The following is a 16,406-nucleotide window of genomic DNA, read 5'->3' as shown; positions in this document are numbered from 1 at the left end:
GGGTCACTTGCCATACTCCACGCCCCCCGTCAGACCCGCGGGGCCCTGTAAGTGCACGTGTTCCATCCTCTCCAGCACCCTTGAAGTGGTCCTCACGCCCGTCCTGCAGATGCAGAAGCCAGCTGCAGTCGCTGAGCAGTGGGTGCGCGAAAGCCAGGGCCCCCTTCCAGAGCCCTGCACCATCCCCCTCTAGTCATCCATGCCCCAGACCCGCGGCATGTGACGGTGGCAAAGCCCAGTCACTGCTCTCACAGGCAATACGTAGCAAAGGGCTTGGTCTCACCACTGCTTAAAAGAAAACCAGCTCTGGCATGTCATGAGACAGAAGATTCTGGAATTTCAGTTACTTTTGAGGAAGGGATTTTACATAAAATCAAATCTTTATTCAAAAGACAGTGAAGGGTTATATATAACTAAATACAGTTTGTGACAAAGAACAAGTAAAGGAAAAAGAAACAATTCTCCCCCCAAAATGTATTTGTTCTCTCAAACTGTGGAAATGTTTTACTGGTAGAGGCAAAAGTTTGAAAGGGACCCAGCTGCAACTTTAGGAAGCGTTCAGTCGGCCTGCCTACGTGCCCAGCATTTAAATCGGCTCAGAGAATCACTGCCTCCGGGCCCTGCCCCTGCCTTAGCCCAGTTAAGAGGCTGAGGCTCCAAGGAGGCCAGTGTGTATAAATGACAGGCCCATGTGATCCAATGCTGCACGCCCCCCCCCACCCCCGAACACGCCCTCCTCAAGACAGCCCCGCCCCCAGGCAGCAGGCCTCCACAGCCTGTCCCCTGAGGACTCTCCTTTTCCTGCTGGAGGGTGAGAGAGCTGAGCTGCTCTCCCATGCCTTCAGATGTCAGGGATGGAGTGGTCCACGGTGTGGTGGAGCAGGGCTGGGGACAACCTAGATACAGCAACAAGGACAATCGCCAAAACTGGCAGCACCTTCTCCCCTTCCCCGCAAAGGCTGTGCATGCCTTGTGGGCCCTCACTTTCGAGTCTAAGACTTTCAAATCACCAGAAGCCACTGGCTAGCGTGGAGGGAGGCAAGGGCGGGAGAGCAGAGGGCAGGCTGGTCTGGGCTCTGCAGGAGCCTTGAGGAAGCCGGGGTGGACGGGAGGTGGGGAGGGGAGGGGGGAGACAGGCGGGGAGCAGCCTTACTTTCTGACCATGTGCTCGTAGATCACAGTGGGGATGATGGCCAGGTTGATGACGTTCCCGGCTGTGGCCAGAATCTCCGTGACTTCTTTGTCCTGGAGAAGGGGTGAGTGAGCGGTCACCCTGGGGGCCAGGGGCGACTCTGAAGGCACCTCTGGAGAGGTCAGCATGGCCCCCGCTGAAGGATGCCACTGACATTCTGACGTCATGGACAGGGCTGCCCCTCAGGTGAGCAAGAACGTGGGCCTCCCACCTGAGGCCCTCTCAGTAAAATGAGCGTGCCCCTCCCCCCCTCAGCTCGAGGGCCTGTGTGGGCCTGACACCTAACAGGGCCTCACAAACGTGACTTCCCCCAAAGAGCCCTGGGAATCTCACCAAGCACACATGTGTGCCGTTTCCCAGGACCCCGTCACACTCGGGTTCTGGACCCAAAGCACAAAGAGAATAACCGTGCAGTGCGGGGACAGCAGGGGCTCCCCCCGCCCCCGCCATCCCCTTCACTGGGCTCCTGTCAGCCAGAGCCGGGCCCGTGTGGTACTTCTTTCTCTTACATCTTGTCGACTAGTGAAAAGAGAGGCCCGCAGAAGCCATTCAGGTCATGGGGAGAACAAGAAACAAAAGGCATCTACACGAAGTGTGCCAAACAGTCCAAAGACAAACGCCACGGCCATTAGAAGAGCCTCTGGCCCTTACTCAGACACCATGACCTTTACTTCACACAGATGTCTAACCCAGGTATGTGTTTTCTTAGCTGTTCCAGGATAAATGGGAGAAGATGTGCTAGGTGGGACTAGTGATGGCCCCAGAGTAGAAGCAGACAGACCTTTGAGAAGATAAATGATCTCAAGAAGCATAGCTATCTGGGGCCATTCAGCAAAGGGACAGGCCCAGTCCTTAGAGCCTTATGCCATTGTTTGGTAGGATGACTGATAAGTTCATAGTGAAGCCCTGAACCATCAGTGAGGATGAGAGAATCTGCAGCACATTTTAGAATGACTGCTCTCCAGAACAGTTAACATCAAAGAACTGTCATGCTTTGAAAGGAGTGAGTTCACTAACACCCAGAAGACCCAGCCACTCAGAATTGGTATTACTGTACTCAGCTTTTTAGCTACAATGGATTCCCTTTGGATTGTCATGCCTGATCCCCAAGGAGGGGGAGAGATGCAGCAGGAGGGATGTCAGACAGACATCAGGAAGAACTTCCTGATCACAATGTTCATGAGCCAGCAGAACAAGCCTCCAGGGAAGGTGGGGAGACTGTCAAGCACAGGGAGGAAGATGTGCGACAGGAATGGTGAGGGTGATGGCCCCTGTGAAGGGGAGGAGACCTGGCTTAAAAGACTGTGCCACCTGTGGAGTGAGATGCCACCGCCCAAGCCACCTCTACCCGGGGAGCCCTACCTGTGAGCCCCGAAGCCCTGGCTGCAGGAGGGCAGGGACCCTCACTCTAAATCACAGCTGGGATTAAGAAGCGCTCTCGGTCCTGGTGGCATCAAGTCGGGATAAACCACTCTCGTTTATCCAGGGACCAGAAGCGGCGTGACTCATCTTTCTCCGGGGTCCATTCCCCAAAGGCACCCACCCCTGAGTCCAGGTCACAGCACTGGGCCTCGACCACTTGCTCCTTCTTGTATTTAAAGATAAAACTCGCCACGCAAACCCCCTTGGGAGGGCAGAAAAAAAGGTAAGAAATGGACTTCTGAAGAGCAATTTTCTAAAATATTCCTGTTACTGAACAAGATCCAGGATACAAATAGAAGTGCCACACAGAGTAGGGAGGTGTCCATGCAGACAGGAGCCACCTGGGCACCTATGTCCTTACACAGGTCATCAACCCCCCCACCCCCCCGGCTCCCTGTCACACCTCTGGCCTCCATGTGTAAGTAACAATAGCTTATATTTACTGAGCACTTACTTTGTGCCTGCACTGTGCTCGAAGCTCTGTGTACCTTGTCACATTGAATCCCTGTAGCAGCCTTAGGATGAGGAACTGAGGCTGGGGCGGGGGCAGCAGCCCACCCGCTGACACAAACCTGCCCACCACCTGGCGTGTCCCAGCCCCTGATGTCCCAGGACAGAGCCGCTGCTCTGCCTGGCTTACCTTCAGCCCAAGGACGTTCTGCCCGTTCACCTCGCACACGTAGTGGTTGATGAGGAGCCCGTTGCGGGCCGCAGAACTCCCTTTGACCGAAGAGATGAGCTTCCCCTTCTTGATGACAAAGCCGACGTGGCCTGTGCTGTCCTTGTGCATGGTGACGTTCTGCTGGAATGGCCTGGCAGGGAGGGATGGTGAGCTGGGCCTGGGCCGTGGCTGGGGGTGGACAGAGGGGCTCCTGGGACCCAGCTACTCACCTGTCCCGAACAACCATGACAATCTTCTCAGCCGACGCCTTCTTCACCACCCGGTGGGCTTTGTCTGCGCTCCACCCGACACAGTTGCACCCGTCAATCTGCAGGATCTGGTCCCCAAAGCGCAGCCCCACCAGGGACGCGGGGGTGTTGGACTGGACCAGCTGCACAAAGAGCCCGTGGGGGAGGCAGTCCCCACAGTCAGCTCTCCCGGCCCACCATGAGCCCAGGTCCCTCCTCCAAGCTGCTGTTTGCCTCCTGACCCTCCCGGAGCCTACAGGGCACTGGGTCTGCAGCTCTGCGCAGCAGACACAGGCAACCCCATTTTCCTGGCAAGGAAACACTCCAGGCCACACAGCTAGGAAGCAACAGAGTCAGGAATTCAACCCCGACTGGAGGCTGCACCCCCAACCACTGGACTACAAGGCCTCTCACAATGGCATCCAGGGCCCCCGGCTTCCACTGTCTGCAGACAGCCGCCCAGAAGCCAGATCCCTTTGACTGGGGGCCAAGGAGGCAAGGAGCCCATGGAGGGGCAGGTAGAGGATCCCTGGGGCAACCCAGAGCCAGCCCTAGGGCTTTGTAGGAGGGGATTGAGAGGAAGAGCCTGGCCTAGGGGTCAGGTGGGCCTCGGCTCCCAGCCCGCGCAGCCCCTTCCTTACTGTGGATGGGGCTCCCCGCGCTGCCTCGTCTCCCGCTGGCGGACGAGGCGGCCAGAACCCCGGAGGCACGCGGAGGAGGGCAGGCAGCTCGGGCTGCGGGCGGGCGCTGTCCAGCACGCGGGCTCGCCCACCGCCCTCCGCGGGGCCCCTCCTCTCCCCCTCGACCCCCAGCCCCACCTTGTCGATGGCCCGCAGCCGCAGCCCCGTCTTGCCGCGCTCGTCCTTGCACAGGTGTATCTCGCGCACCCCGAGCTTGATCTCCCCAGGCAGCACGCCCAAGCTTTTCCCGGACACCGGCGCCACCACCTGGTCCGGTGAGGGGCCTGAGACCGCTGCCTGCAGACATCAGGAGAGCAGGCGGTCAGCCAGCGCCTGGGGCCTCGTGCCACAAGAGTCACCGGGGCGGGAGCAGGGAGTGGGTAAGGAGAATGGAGTGGACCCTGGGCCGCAGTCCACCCCAGCCCACACACTTTCCCGCATGCGGGCGAGAGGGAACATGGCTCAGTGACGCCACGAGGGGGCGTCAAAGTCCACACCCTTGAAAAACAGCCGGGAAAGTAGGGCGAGAAGAGAGGACAGGTAAATAGGAAACGGGTCCTCGTTTTCCAAGGCAAACTGGTGTCAGGAGAACAGCCCTTTAAAATCCACTTAAAACTAAAAGTTCCACAGAAAATAGTGAACGATGGGGGGAAAGGGGCTCAATTTGATCTCTGCCTTGAAAAAAATTAAGGTAAAAGTACCAAAATGAGTGAGTGCTTTCCCCCCTAAGATCTGAAACAAGGACAGGATGTCCACTCTCACCACTACTATTAAATACAGTAATGGAAGAACTAGCCAGAGCAATAAGGCAAGAAAAGGAAATAAAAGGCATATAGATTGGAAAAGAAGACATAAAATGGTCTCTATTTGCAGATGGGATGATACTTCACTAGAAAATTCCAAGGAATCTACAAGTAAACTCCTAGAACTCATAAGTGAGTTCAACAAGGTCACAGGATACAAGACCAACGTATACAAAAAAAAATCAATTGTACTTCTAAATACTAACAATGAACATGTGAAAACTAAAATTAAAAATACAATACCACTTACAATCACTCAAAAAAAGAAATATTTAGGTGTAAATCTAATAAAACATATGCAGGAATTGTATGCTGGAAATGAAAAAACACTGATAAAAGATATCAAAGAAGATCTAAATAAATAGAGAGATATTCTGTATTCATGGATTGGGAAAACATATTAAAGCTGTCAACTGTCCCCAGATTGATGTACAGATTTAATGCAGTTCTTATCACAATCTCTACAAGATGTTTTGTAGATACATGCAAGGTTAATCTAAACTTTATATGAAAAGACAAAGGAACTAGAATAGCTAAAACTATTCTGATAAAAAGAATAAAACAGGAAAAATCACTCTACCAAATTTCCAGATTTATTATATAGCTACAGTAATTAGAGACAGTGTTTTACTGGGGAGTGACAGACACATGCATCATGGAGCAGAAGAGAGAATCTAGAAATAGCCTCACACAAGGAGGGACAATTGCTTCTTAACAGAGGTGCAAGAGCAATTTATTGGAGAAAGAAGAGTCTTTTCAACAAATGGTGCGGGAGCAATTGAACATCCGTAGGCAAAATATGAGCACTGACTTCACACGTTATACAAAAACTAACTCAAATTCAATCATAAATTTAAACATAAAACTATAGCAGTTTTAGAAGAAAGTAAAAGGGAAAATCTTTAGGACCTAGGGCTCAGTGAAATTTCTTAGAACACCAAAGCATAATCCACAAAAGAAAAAAATCAATAAATTGGACCTCATCAAAATTAAACACTTTTTGCTCTGCAAGAAACCCTTTTAATACAATGAAAGGAGAAGCTACACAGTGGGAGAAAATATTTAGAAATCAAATATCTGACAAAGGACTCTAGAATAAAGTCTCAAAAGTTGACTTAAAAAATCCATTTAGAAAATAAGCAAAAGATATGAAGAAACATTTTATCGAAAAGAATATACAGCTGGTAAATGAGCACATGAAAAGATGTTCAACATCACCAGCATTAGGGAAATGCAAATTAAGACAATGATAAGGCATTGCTACATACCTACCATAATGATTAAAATTTAAAATAGTGATAATACCAAATGTTGGCAAGGATGTGAAGAAACTGAAAACACTTATGCACTTCTGGCAGGAAAATAAAATAGTACAGCCATTCTGGAAATAGTTTGGCAGCTTATTTTTTTAAAATTAACCATATATTTATAACACTACCTAGGAATCACACTCCTGGGCATTTATCCCAGAGAAACAAAAACTTATATCCATACAAAAATCTGTACACAAACATCCATAATAGCTTAGTTTATAATAGATAAAAACTGGAAACAACTAAAATGTCCCTCAAGAGGTTAAACAAACTGGGGGTACAGACACACCATGGAACACAACCCAGTGATAAAAAGGAATGAACTGTTGATATAGTCAGCAGCCTCGAAGGATCTCCAGGGCATGATGCTGAGTGGAAAGAATCCATCTGAAAAAGTCACACACCATGGGATTCCACTTACATAACCTTCTGAAATGGCAACATTATAGGGACAAAAACACGCTAGTGGTTGCCAAGGGGCTGGGGATGGTGAGGGGTAGGCTGGGAACGATTATGAAGGGGCAACACTAGAGATACCTTTGTGGTGATGACATAGTTCTCTATCTTGATTGCACTGGTGGTTGCAGGTGATAAAATGACATTGAACATTGAAAATGATATTGAAAATGACATTGAACATTGAAAATGTTCAATGTGTGTCATTGAAAATGACACACATTGTACCAATGTAAAATGCCTGGTTTTGACGTTATAGTGTAGTTACATAAAATGGAACCACTGGGAAAACTGAGTGAAGAGTACAAAGGACTTCTCTATCTTCGCAACTTCCTATGAATTTATGATTACTTAAAAATAAAAAGTTAAAATGAAATAAAAATAATTTTAAAATTTTAATTATAAAAATGCATTATCTGTCCTTTTGAGTCAAAATTTAGGTTGTCCTAATTATTGGACCAAAGAGGGATTAAATCGATGGATTAAAATTGGACTATCTACAACATGACCTACTTTGCTTCATGTGTGTACTTCCCTACATGACTGTCAAGAGGGTCATTTTGGAGAAACACCCCAGGGTGTCACCAGTTTTTCTCAGGGTCCCACATGTCCTCATCCTTTCTGATTTTTCCTATGAAATCCTCATTTGTCAGTGTGGCAGTTCTCATTCTCATTTCCATCAACTTCATGAAATCCTGCAGCCTTAGTAAGATTTGCATTTGCACTCTGCAATCGATTTGCACTGGACCAGGGAGGGGCTGGCAGACAAGGACAACTGACAGATGGCTCGCAGGGAGGCTGGAGCTGATTGGGAGAGGGTTTGGGACTGATTCGATAGGTGAATACGTTTTCAGGAGTGAATATTTCTATGCTATGATTTCCTTTGCTCCCTGAAGCCATGGGGAGCAGGAATCAAGCACTACTGTTTAAAGTGGGGAGTGGGGCTGGATGACAAGCTCCTCCCCACTGGGCTCTGCCTAACCATGCAGCTGCTGTCAAGTCACAGGCAGCCCTTCATTAGAAGCGCCCAGGCTCAGGCCGGGTTTAATGTTCTCCCTTCTCATCCAGCAGGCTCAGGCCAGCAGGTTCGAGGTCAAAGGGCAGGCAGTGGCCCTTCAGCCCCAAGGCCCACGGGAAACCACGAAAGCCCACAGCACTTTTAATGAAGGCTGAAAATACAAAGTGCCATCAAAAAACAGAGGCGCAGCAACGCTGGGGAAAGAGGAGATTCAAGTCTGTTTAAATGGTAAGACCAAGAAGGAGGGCCCACATCAGGCAAGAGACAAATACCTACACTGGCACCTTCTGGAATCTGAGGCAGGTTCTGCTGGACTTCGTGGCTGGAGAACGAAAGACCCATATAACTTTCCAATTCCGCCAGGTTTGGGTACAAAACTGATGGGAAGGGAAGGAAGGAAGAAGAAAGGTGTTACTCCGGGCCTGAGATTAGCCACACCTGCCTGGCTCCCAGGTGGTCACTCATTTTTATTAAGAAACAGGGCCTGAGGATGCTGTTTACTCCCAAGAACGCAGTATATCCCTGAGATGGCTCCGCTCTCCCAGGAACGCTCTCTGGCACTGTGGGTCCTCCCCTCAGATGGTCTGCTTCCTCCAGGAGCAGCCTGGGACACTGAGTACCTCATGTATCACTTCGGTGTTCAATTTAACTAACTTTATTTGGCACCGGCCAGACCCGAGGGCAGCTCTGGGGAACTGCACGGTGAGGAGGAGAAGAGCTGGGCCTGAGTTCAAGTTTACTACCACAGGGCCTGAATCAAGAGGGCCACGAGCAGCTCCAGGACCACCACACACATCCTGGTCTCCACATGCAGCCTTCCTTGGTGGCCCCAAGTCAGGGCAGTCAGTGCCCTCAAAAGCTGCAGCTTTCTCAGTGTCCCCCTCAAAGGGTTCTAGGGAGGGTCAACCTGCAGACTGCCCACAGCTCAGCGGCAGGAAGGAGGCAGACTCTTGGAAATGACCAGCAGAGGTCACTCTCAGCCAGGAGAACCCCAGCCCATTCACTCACCTGAAGGCTGGGAGTCTGTTCCCTGCCCCGGCAGGGCGGGCATCCTGGGTAGGCTCTGGCCTCGGCCTGGGGATGGATGGGGCGTGCCCGTCACCTGTGGCCATGAGCCCCAGAGCCCTTGAGGCCTGGGGCTCCCTGAGGCTGGGGGTCAGGGCATTAGGTATGCTGGCGGTCTGAGCGGGGGTGTCCATGACCCTTGGAGTAAATGTGGCCTCTGCAGATGTCCACGCTTCTAGAGGGAGGTTCTCCCAGGGGTCCACGACTCACCAAATGTCACAACTCGTTTACTACCTGAGGCAGCCAAGGCAAATTTTCAGTCAAAAAGCCCCCAGTTCTCAAAACCCACTAGGACCTCATGTGGGATGGAAGGAGAAAAGGGCTTCTGGGAGCTGAGTAGGCCAAACGCCACGGCCACGGGGTTTATTCTGGAAGCTTGTCCTAGAGCATGGGTTCTACACGAACCTGGATGGAGGAAGCACTGGGACAGAGCAGGCACCAGATGGGCCGGTCTGCAGCTGCTTGGTCTTCTCCACCTGCTGTAATTCCATTGCCTTGGCCTCTGGACACCTGCTCTGCCCAGCAGGCCCTGCAGTGGGGACCTGCATGCCCTGGGGCCAGTCAGGAACTCCCAGGGGTCCCCAACACTTGATCCAAGACAAGTCTCGCTTAGCTACCCTGGCGTAATCCAGAAGGCCCCATCAGGGGACCCCAGGCTGATAGCCTGGCAGTTTACCTGCATGGCTTGGTCCACCTTCAGGTCCTCCAGAGATGGATACGGGGTGGACATGGCTGCTCTTTGGAACACCCTGCAGTGCACAGAGGGTGAGGAGGGCTGAGGGCTGAGAGGAGGCACGGACGTGTGCCACTCAGCACTCTCAGGACGAGAACGATGTCACAAAGGTATTATTATCCCCATTTTAGAGATGGGGGAGCTGGGATTTGACCCAAAGTCTGTCTGGTTCCCAAGCCCGTACTCTCAACCCCGCAAAAATCCCATCCCCGGGCTTCCCTGGTGGCGCAGTGGTTGAGAATCCGCCTGCCGATGCAGGGGACAAAGGGTTCGTGCCCCGGTCCAGGAAGATCCCACATGCCGCGGAGCGGCTGAGCCCGTGAGCCATGGCCGCTGAGCCTGCGTGTCCGGAGCCTGTGCTCCGCAACGGGAGAGGCCACAGCAGTGAGAGGCCCACGTACCGCAAAAAAAAAAAAAAAAAAAAAAAAAAAAATCCCATCCCACCATGTTCAGCTGACTCTGGGCTTTAGAACCTGAGACCCGGGGTCATCTAGCACATGCTGACCAGGCAAAGCAGGATTGGGGGCCACATCCTTCCCTGTCCTGTTTCAAAGGTCAGACAGGCTTACGAGGTCTGATCACTCAAGACCTAAATCCAGTCCAGCTAGTGGGTAGTGAGCACCTGCTGTATACCCGGCCACCGTTAGGGGTTTGCACAGCATCACCCCACAACTACGCAGGGTTCAGTCCAGTGTCAAGTGGGCGGGGACTTAACATTACAACGGAAAGGCAGCAGGCACTTTAGAAGTCCTCCCCAGCACCCCTCCCACGCCTCTCCATCTCTGGGCATTTGAGCTCCTACTGCATACCAGCCATTTCCGGTCTCACTGGTGACCCTTGATCTTGACCACAGTGAGGTAAGACCAAAGGAAACTCTTAAAGACATGCACACAAACTGTAGCAGAATTTATACCCTCAGCGGAGTATTGCTCCAGAGGGAGAAGGAAATGGGGGGAAGCAAGATAAACTTTTACCGAACGCCTTCTACCCGTCCAGAGGAGAATCAGCAGGACCTCGGAGCAAGCTACCTAAAGAAATTCAAAGAAATTACCTCACAGAAATGCTTTCTTTCCTTCCCAGTTGAAATGTGAGGAAGGAGCAGTTTGTCTTTCTGGATTCTTTTCCGTTCACCCACTAACACATTGTCTCTGTCACATCTCCGGGCCTTTGCTGGGCCAGTCGTCACTAGCTGGATGTCTCTGCCCCGCCCTCCCACCCTGGCTCCTCAGACAATGAGGCCACTGCTGCTCCCAAGGGCCCTGCCCTCAGAAGAGACTCTGGACCAGCCTCCGGCCCTGGACTCCTCAATCGTCCTCAGTCTATCTTCCCACCTGAACTACAGTTCCTTGGGGTCATGGGGTGTCCTATTCAACCCACTGGGCCCACATTCTCTGGACCAGGTCCAGATCCTCTGGGCATCTCCCCTGAGTGACCCACAGGGGCTGAGGTCATTTTCATCCATCACTGTTCCTCGTCCTTCCTCTGTACCTGCTGCCTTGACCCTTGTATCAACCTTAACACTCCCCAACGACCTCCCCCATCCCTCCTAATCTGCCGTCAAATCCCATCTCTCCCACATCCCATCCCTAATCCCCATGCTGTCTGCAGACCTCCACCATCTCCCCGCCCTTCTGCAGGTACCACAACATCTCCAATGAGTCCTAGCTCCTCTATTGTTGTTCTCCAGCCAACAGGCCCTTTCTGCATGAGCGTGGAATGTCACGCCCTGCTGAAAGCCCCCAGTGGCTCCACACTCTCAGAATTGAGCCCACAGTCCCTTTACGATTCCTCCAAAGATTGGAACTGGTGGCTCAAAGGCCAGATGCAAACATTGTAAAGCAACTGTACTCCAATAAAGATGTTAAAAAAAATATCTGTTGCCAAGTGCTTTATACATTCCAACTAGCCCCCTAAATGCAGAACTCAAGATGCTGCTTTTTTAAAAAAATTAATTAATTTTATTTTGGGGCTGTGTTGGGTCTTTGTTGCCGCACACAGGCTTTCTCTAGTTGCAGCGAGCGGGGGCTACTTTTCGTTGTGGGGCTCAGGCTTCTCATTGCGGTGGCTTCTCTTGTTGCAGGGCACGGGCTCTAGGCACGTGGGCTCCGTAGTTGTGGCTCAGGGGCTCTAGAGCACAGGCTCAGTAGTTGTGGCGCACAGGCTTAGTTGCTCCGAGGCAAGTGGGATCTTCCCGGACCAGGGCTCGAACCCGTGTCCCCTGCATTGGCAGGCGGACTCTCAACCGCTGCGCCACCAGGGAAGTCCAAGACGCTGCTTTTAATAATCTAACTTCACATTGCTCCTGAAAAACACGACAGTCTGGGCTTCCCTGGTGGCACAGTGGTTGAGAATCCGCCTGCCGATGCAGGAGACACGGGTTCGTGCCCTGGTCCGGGAAGATCCCACATGCCGCGGAGCAACTAAGCCCATGAGCCATGGCCGCTAGGCCTGCGCGTCCGGAGCCTGTGCTCCGCAACGGGAGAGGCCACAACAGTGAGAGGCCCGCATACCGCAAAAAAAAAAACAAAAAAAAAAAACACGACAGTCTGGCAACCCTGGACCGCTGCTGAGTGGCTACAGCTGAGTCGCAGCTGACTCCCGGGTGCCCCAGACCCCACCAGCCTCTGCTGTCTCTTACGTCAAGACCGCTTTGCTCACTGGCACTGAGACCCTATAGACATCTGCTTGCACCCCCCTGCCTAATTCTCCTGCTTTTTTTCTTTCCACACGTCCTTCTTCCAAACCCCATCCTCAGCTTCAGCCATAATGAGCTGCTTTCAGATCCTTGAATTAATCGAATTTTCTCATGTCCCCAGGCCTTTGCATGTATTATTATGCCCTCTATTTGGAATACCTTTCTACCCCCTCCACTCCCTACCTAGCTAACTCCCAATTATTTTCAAGTCCCAGACCAGAGGGCTCTTCTTTTAGGAAGCGTGCCTTGATCTGTGCTCCCCCCTGCCCCCAAACCCCCCTCCTCACCCAACTCATGTTCTTACTCTGTTGATCGTTCACTACTCCTGTAGTTGCCTCTTTGTCTACTTATTGGGAGCTCCAGAAGGGCAGGAACTGGACCTTCTAATTTGCTATGGAACTCCTAGCCCCTAGCATGGACACCAATGCAATAATATTTCCAGAAGCAATGCATTCTGCCCGGGCTTCCACTTTTCTCCTTGTAAAGTAAAGCTCTGATGTCCTATGGACATGCACCTTCCTAGGATGGAAACAAGGATGAGAGGCCCCCAACCGGTTTTGTTTGCCTCTCACAGGCTTGTTTTTTATTTTCATTTAAATTAGTGCCAACATTTTAAAATCTGGAAATATAAAAGTCTTCACTTGTAACTTGTACAGAAAAGAAAAATCACACTATCTGGCAATGCAAGAGCAGGAATCATACACGGCAACAGTCAGCCAGGCCCAAGTCGCAGCCTGCCATAAGATGGGGCTGCACGCACCTCCTTGTTTCCCGAAATGCCCATCCAGCTGACTTACGCTGCCTGCTTGGCTCCTGCAGGCAGGCAGCTCCATATCTTTGCCTTAGCCTTTGGGCCAGGAATGATCATCTCAAGAGGTCAGGGACTGTCCTAGGGGGAGAGAGAGACTGGCCCTGACCTCCTTTAAATCAGCTGGGGGAAGAGACGACTTCGTCTGTGATCTTCCCCACTGTGCACACACGCTGGGAGACTTTTATCTCGGGACAGTCCTCAGGAGGTGCCATCTGCCAAAAACATGCCCTGCTACCAGGATCATACATGAACGACAGGTGTGAAAATAAGAGGCACCCCTGCCCTGCTTTTTCAAACACTGAAGCAGCAGAGCCGGTTATATTTTTAGCAGCTGCCCTCTGGGAGAGCAGAATCAGAGATCTACTTCCTGGAAATCACTCCCAGGCTAAGACCACACAATCCTTCCTCTGTGTCTGGGACACTTTCACCTTTGCCACCTACTCTGGGTCTCAGCTAAGGTTTGGGCTCTGGGTGGAATCAAGAGGCAGGTATTTCCCTGCCGTTTAGCAGTTCATGATATAGTGGGGAATGGCTCCCTGCCCCGGCAAGTACGTGTGTCTCATTCAGTCATCCGTCTACTCATTCACAACATTTGAGTGTCCACGGCGTGCTAGCAACACTGGACCCGTTTCAGTCATGCTGATCCCCCTGCTTGGCACACCACCCTTCTCTGCATGGTGCTCTTTCAAGGCTCAGCTCAAATGTTTCTTCTCTGGTTGGCTTTTTCAGACCATGGGGACCCCCTGCTAGTTGGCCGGGTCTTCATGTGTTCCCAGACTGACTTGTACTGCCCCTATTGTCCAGTTATTTATCATATTATATGATTATTATCTGGGTATTTCCTCATACTGGGCCCCAACTCAGAAGGGTGGGGACTGTGTCCTGTTCACCACCCTATGCCTCCCCACCAAAACAGCACCCAGCACACGGATGCCGGCAAAAATTGCTATTCGACTGAAAAAATCAGTGGTTTTCCAAGGAACAGATTGGATATTTGTGGGGACACTTTGGGGTGTCACATGACTGAGGGGACACTCCTAGCATTTAGGAAGCAGGGAGTAGAGACCCGGACCTCCTGTAATGCACAGAACAGCTCACCACAACAAAGCTGTCCTGCACAACTTTCCAATACCCGGCCAAACCTTCATGGAGGCAAAAAACCTGTTTATAACCTGTTTTATATACAAATACAATGAAACTTTCCCTGGTTTTAATATACAATATATTATCCAGAAATGTATACACCAGCTTAACCGAGGAAGTTATTCTTTGTTTTGTTCACCATTGTGGAAAATCACTGTCAATCCTTCTGAGCACAGGTGAGTCACCAGAACGCACCCATGTGTGTCCGCGTTTGTAGCTGTCATAGTGATGGCGCGCCTGTATACAAATACATTTAACCTTCGACTCAAGATACCAGACACAGGGACTTCCCTGGTGGTCCAGTGGTAAAGAATCTGCCTTCCAACGCAGGGGAAGAGGGTTCCATTCCTGGTCGGGGAACTAATACCCCACGCAGCCAAACAAACCAAAGATGCCGAATGTAAACTTTGGCAAAACTTAGTTGAATACTATCTATTAAATCCAAACTTTCTCATTTTAAGTTAGGTACAGACGTGACCGGGTGTCATCCAGTCTGAGTTTTTACATAGTGAAGGGCATATTCGTTTATTATAAATTACTTTCATTGCTCTCATTTCTCCTTTATAGTACAGAGAGGGCATCACGTTGATTTTTTTTAACCTGGGGGCGGGGGGGACACTGAACCACCACTCAAGACGAATCCGCCCCCTCCCTCAGCCTCAATTTCCCGGTTTTTGAATGCAGCCAGCCACAAAACTCCGAGCACTCGGGCACCGGAGAAAGCCCCAACGGTTCCTAGGGCCTGTTCTTCACCCCAAGCCTCAGTTTCCCAATCTGTCCAACGATCTTGGATCAAAGCTCTCCAAACGACTCCCCACCCTGACGCTCAGGTAGCTCCAAACTCTGCCTGAGGCGACCTCCCCTGGTTGCTAAGGGTTACGGCGCCTGCGCAGAAACCCCGCCAAGCTGCTAGGACGCATGCGTGTCACCACACAGGGCTGCGCGTGGCTACGGGCGCTTCCCAGAGTATCCCGCGATTGACGGGGGGCAAATGGTGGTTTCCTTGACCCGCGGGTTGCTGGCCGGCTAAACTCACCCGGCCTCTTGCTTCTTCCAGGCGCTCGTGGCTGACGCCCATACGCACACACAAAATCAGGTAAAGCAGCAGAGTAAGAGATGGGAAGTCTCGGTCAGGGTCCGCCTCTGCTCTTTACGCGCCTGGAGTCTACGCGGATCAAATCGCGCTTTAAAGGGGCGAGTGTCCCTTCGCCTCCCCACGCCCCCGACCCCTGGTCCATTAACGGCTTCCCGAAGTAGCGAGGGTGCGGTTGAGCCGCCCCCTGCTGGCTGATAAGATTCCGTTCTAAGGCAGCTGTGGGAGGGAGGAGGGCAAAGTTGACACGCCTGCGCTCCGGGCTGCCTGTTACTCATAATGAAGAGGAAGCCCTCGCTCCCTACGATTTCTGAAGCTCCTTGGATCCCCGACTATGCCCTACCGTTGTGACATCACCGTCCTTTCCACCGTCCCACCCTGACTTGCCCGGCCCTGACTTCCAGTCCTAGTGCTGAACTGCACGTGCCCCGCCCCACTCCACGAAGATTTACTCTGGGATCCTACCCAAGAATGACTGAGTGCCTGCCCCCAGGGTAGAGGTCTTGGGCTTGGCCAGGCAGATCACCTTCCACAGTAACATTGGACCCACTGCACAGTTTTAGAGATTCAGGCAGTTGGGTTTGCGGGGTGCAGGATAAAAGTCTAGGGCAACGGGGAAGGCCTGGAGGAAGGTAGGAGACGCCGAGTGGACCGTGAAGGATGGAGGCTCAGCAGGGTGAGAGTGGAGTATGTTACTCCAGGGATAGGGAGGCCCAGGCCCAAGAGTCCAGCTGCCTTCCAGATCTTTACTACCTCCTGCAGTTTACTCAAATTGAATTCATTTTTCCCCAGCTTTGCTGCCCTTCTACAGTGACACCACCAAATGCACCTCATGGTCTGGGCCAGAAATCTGGGAGTTACCCAGAGAGAGCTCCTGCTCTCCAGCCATACCCAGCTCTTGCCCTCAGGAGAAAATACGGGACTTCAACTTGATATTCCAATCTCTGACGTGACTCCTGGTACCTTCTCCACTGACTCCTGGTGACCTCCTCACTCTTGCGCACTCACCCTGCATTTCATTAATTCCAGACTGCTTGCTGATCCTAAAACTCACCCTGCTAGTTCATGCCTCT

At 51.6% G+C, this 16,406-nt stretch overlaps 1 protein-coding gene across 2 annotated transcripts; it reads right to left on the bottom strand.

The window, feature by feature from the left end:
- Positions 1–365: 365 nt before the first annotated feature.
- SDCBP2 (syndecan binding protein 2) lies at positions 366–15,477 on the bottom strand. 2 transcript variants are annotated; one of them, XM_067011999.1, is made up of 7 exons: positions 8,802–9,092; positions 8,070–8,170; positions 4,342–4,500; positions 3,506–3,666; positions 3,255–3,426; positions 1,154–1,245; positions 366–896 (listed from the first exon to the last, which is right to left on the bottom strand). In XM_067011999.1, the coding sequence occupies exons 1-7, from the start codon at positions 8,842–8,844 to the stop codon at positions 842–844; spliced, it is 783 nt and encodes a 260-aa protein (XP_066868100.1). In that variant the 5' UTR covers positions 8,845–9,092; the 3' UTR covers positions 366–841. The 2 variants fall into 2 exon arrangements, with proteins under 2 accessions (XP_066868100.1, XP_066868101.1); XM_067012000.1 differs by lacking the exons at positions 8,070–8,170; positions 8,802–9,092 and adding an exon at positions 15,277–15,477 and having other exon boundaries at positions 367–896.
- Positions 15,478–16,406: the final 929 nt, after the last annotated feature.

The sequence above is a fragment of the Kogia breviceps genome, chromosome 14, assembly GCF_026419965.1.
Source record: "Kogia breviceps isolate mKogBre1 chromosome 14, mKogBre1 haplotype 1, whole genome shotgun sequence".
Taxonomy (NCBI): domain Eukaryota; kingdom Metazoa; phylum Chordata; class Mammalia; order Artiodactyla; family Physeteridae; genus Kogia; species Kogia breviceps.
Note: the sequence above shows the minus strand (reverse complement) of the source record. Positions and strands in the feature narration are given on the sequence as shown.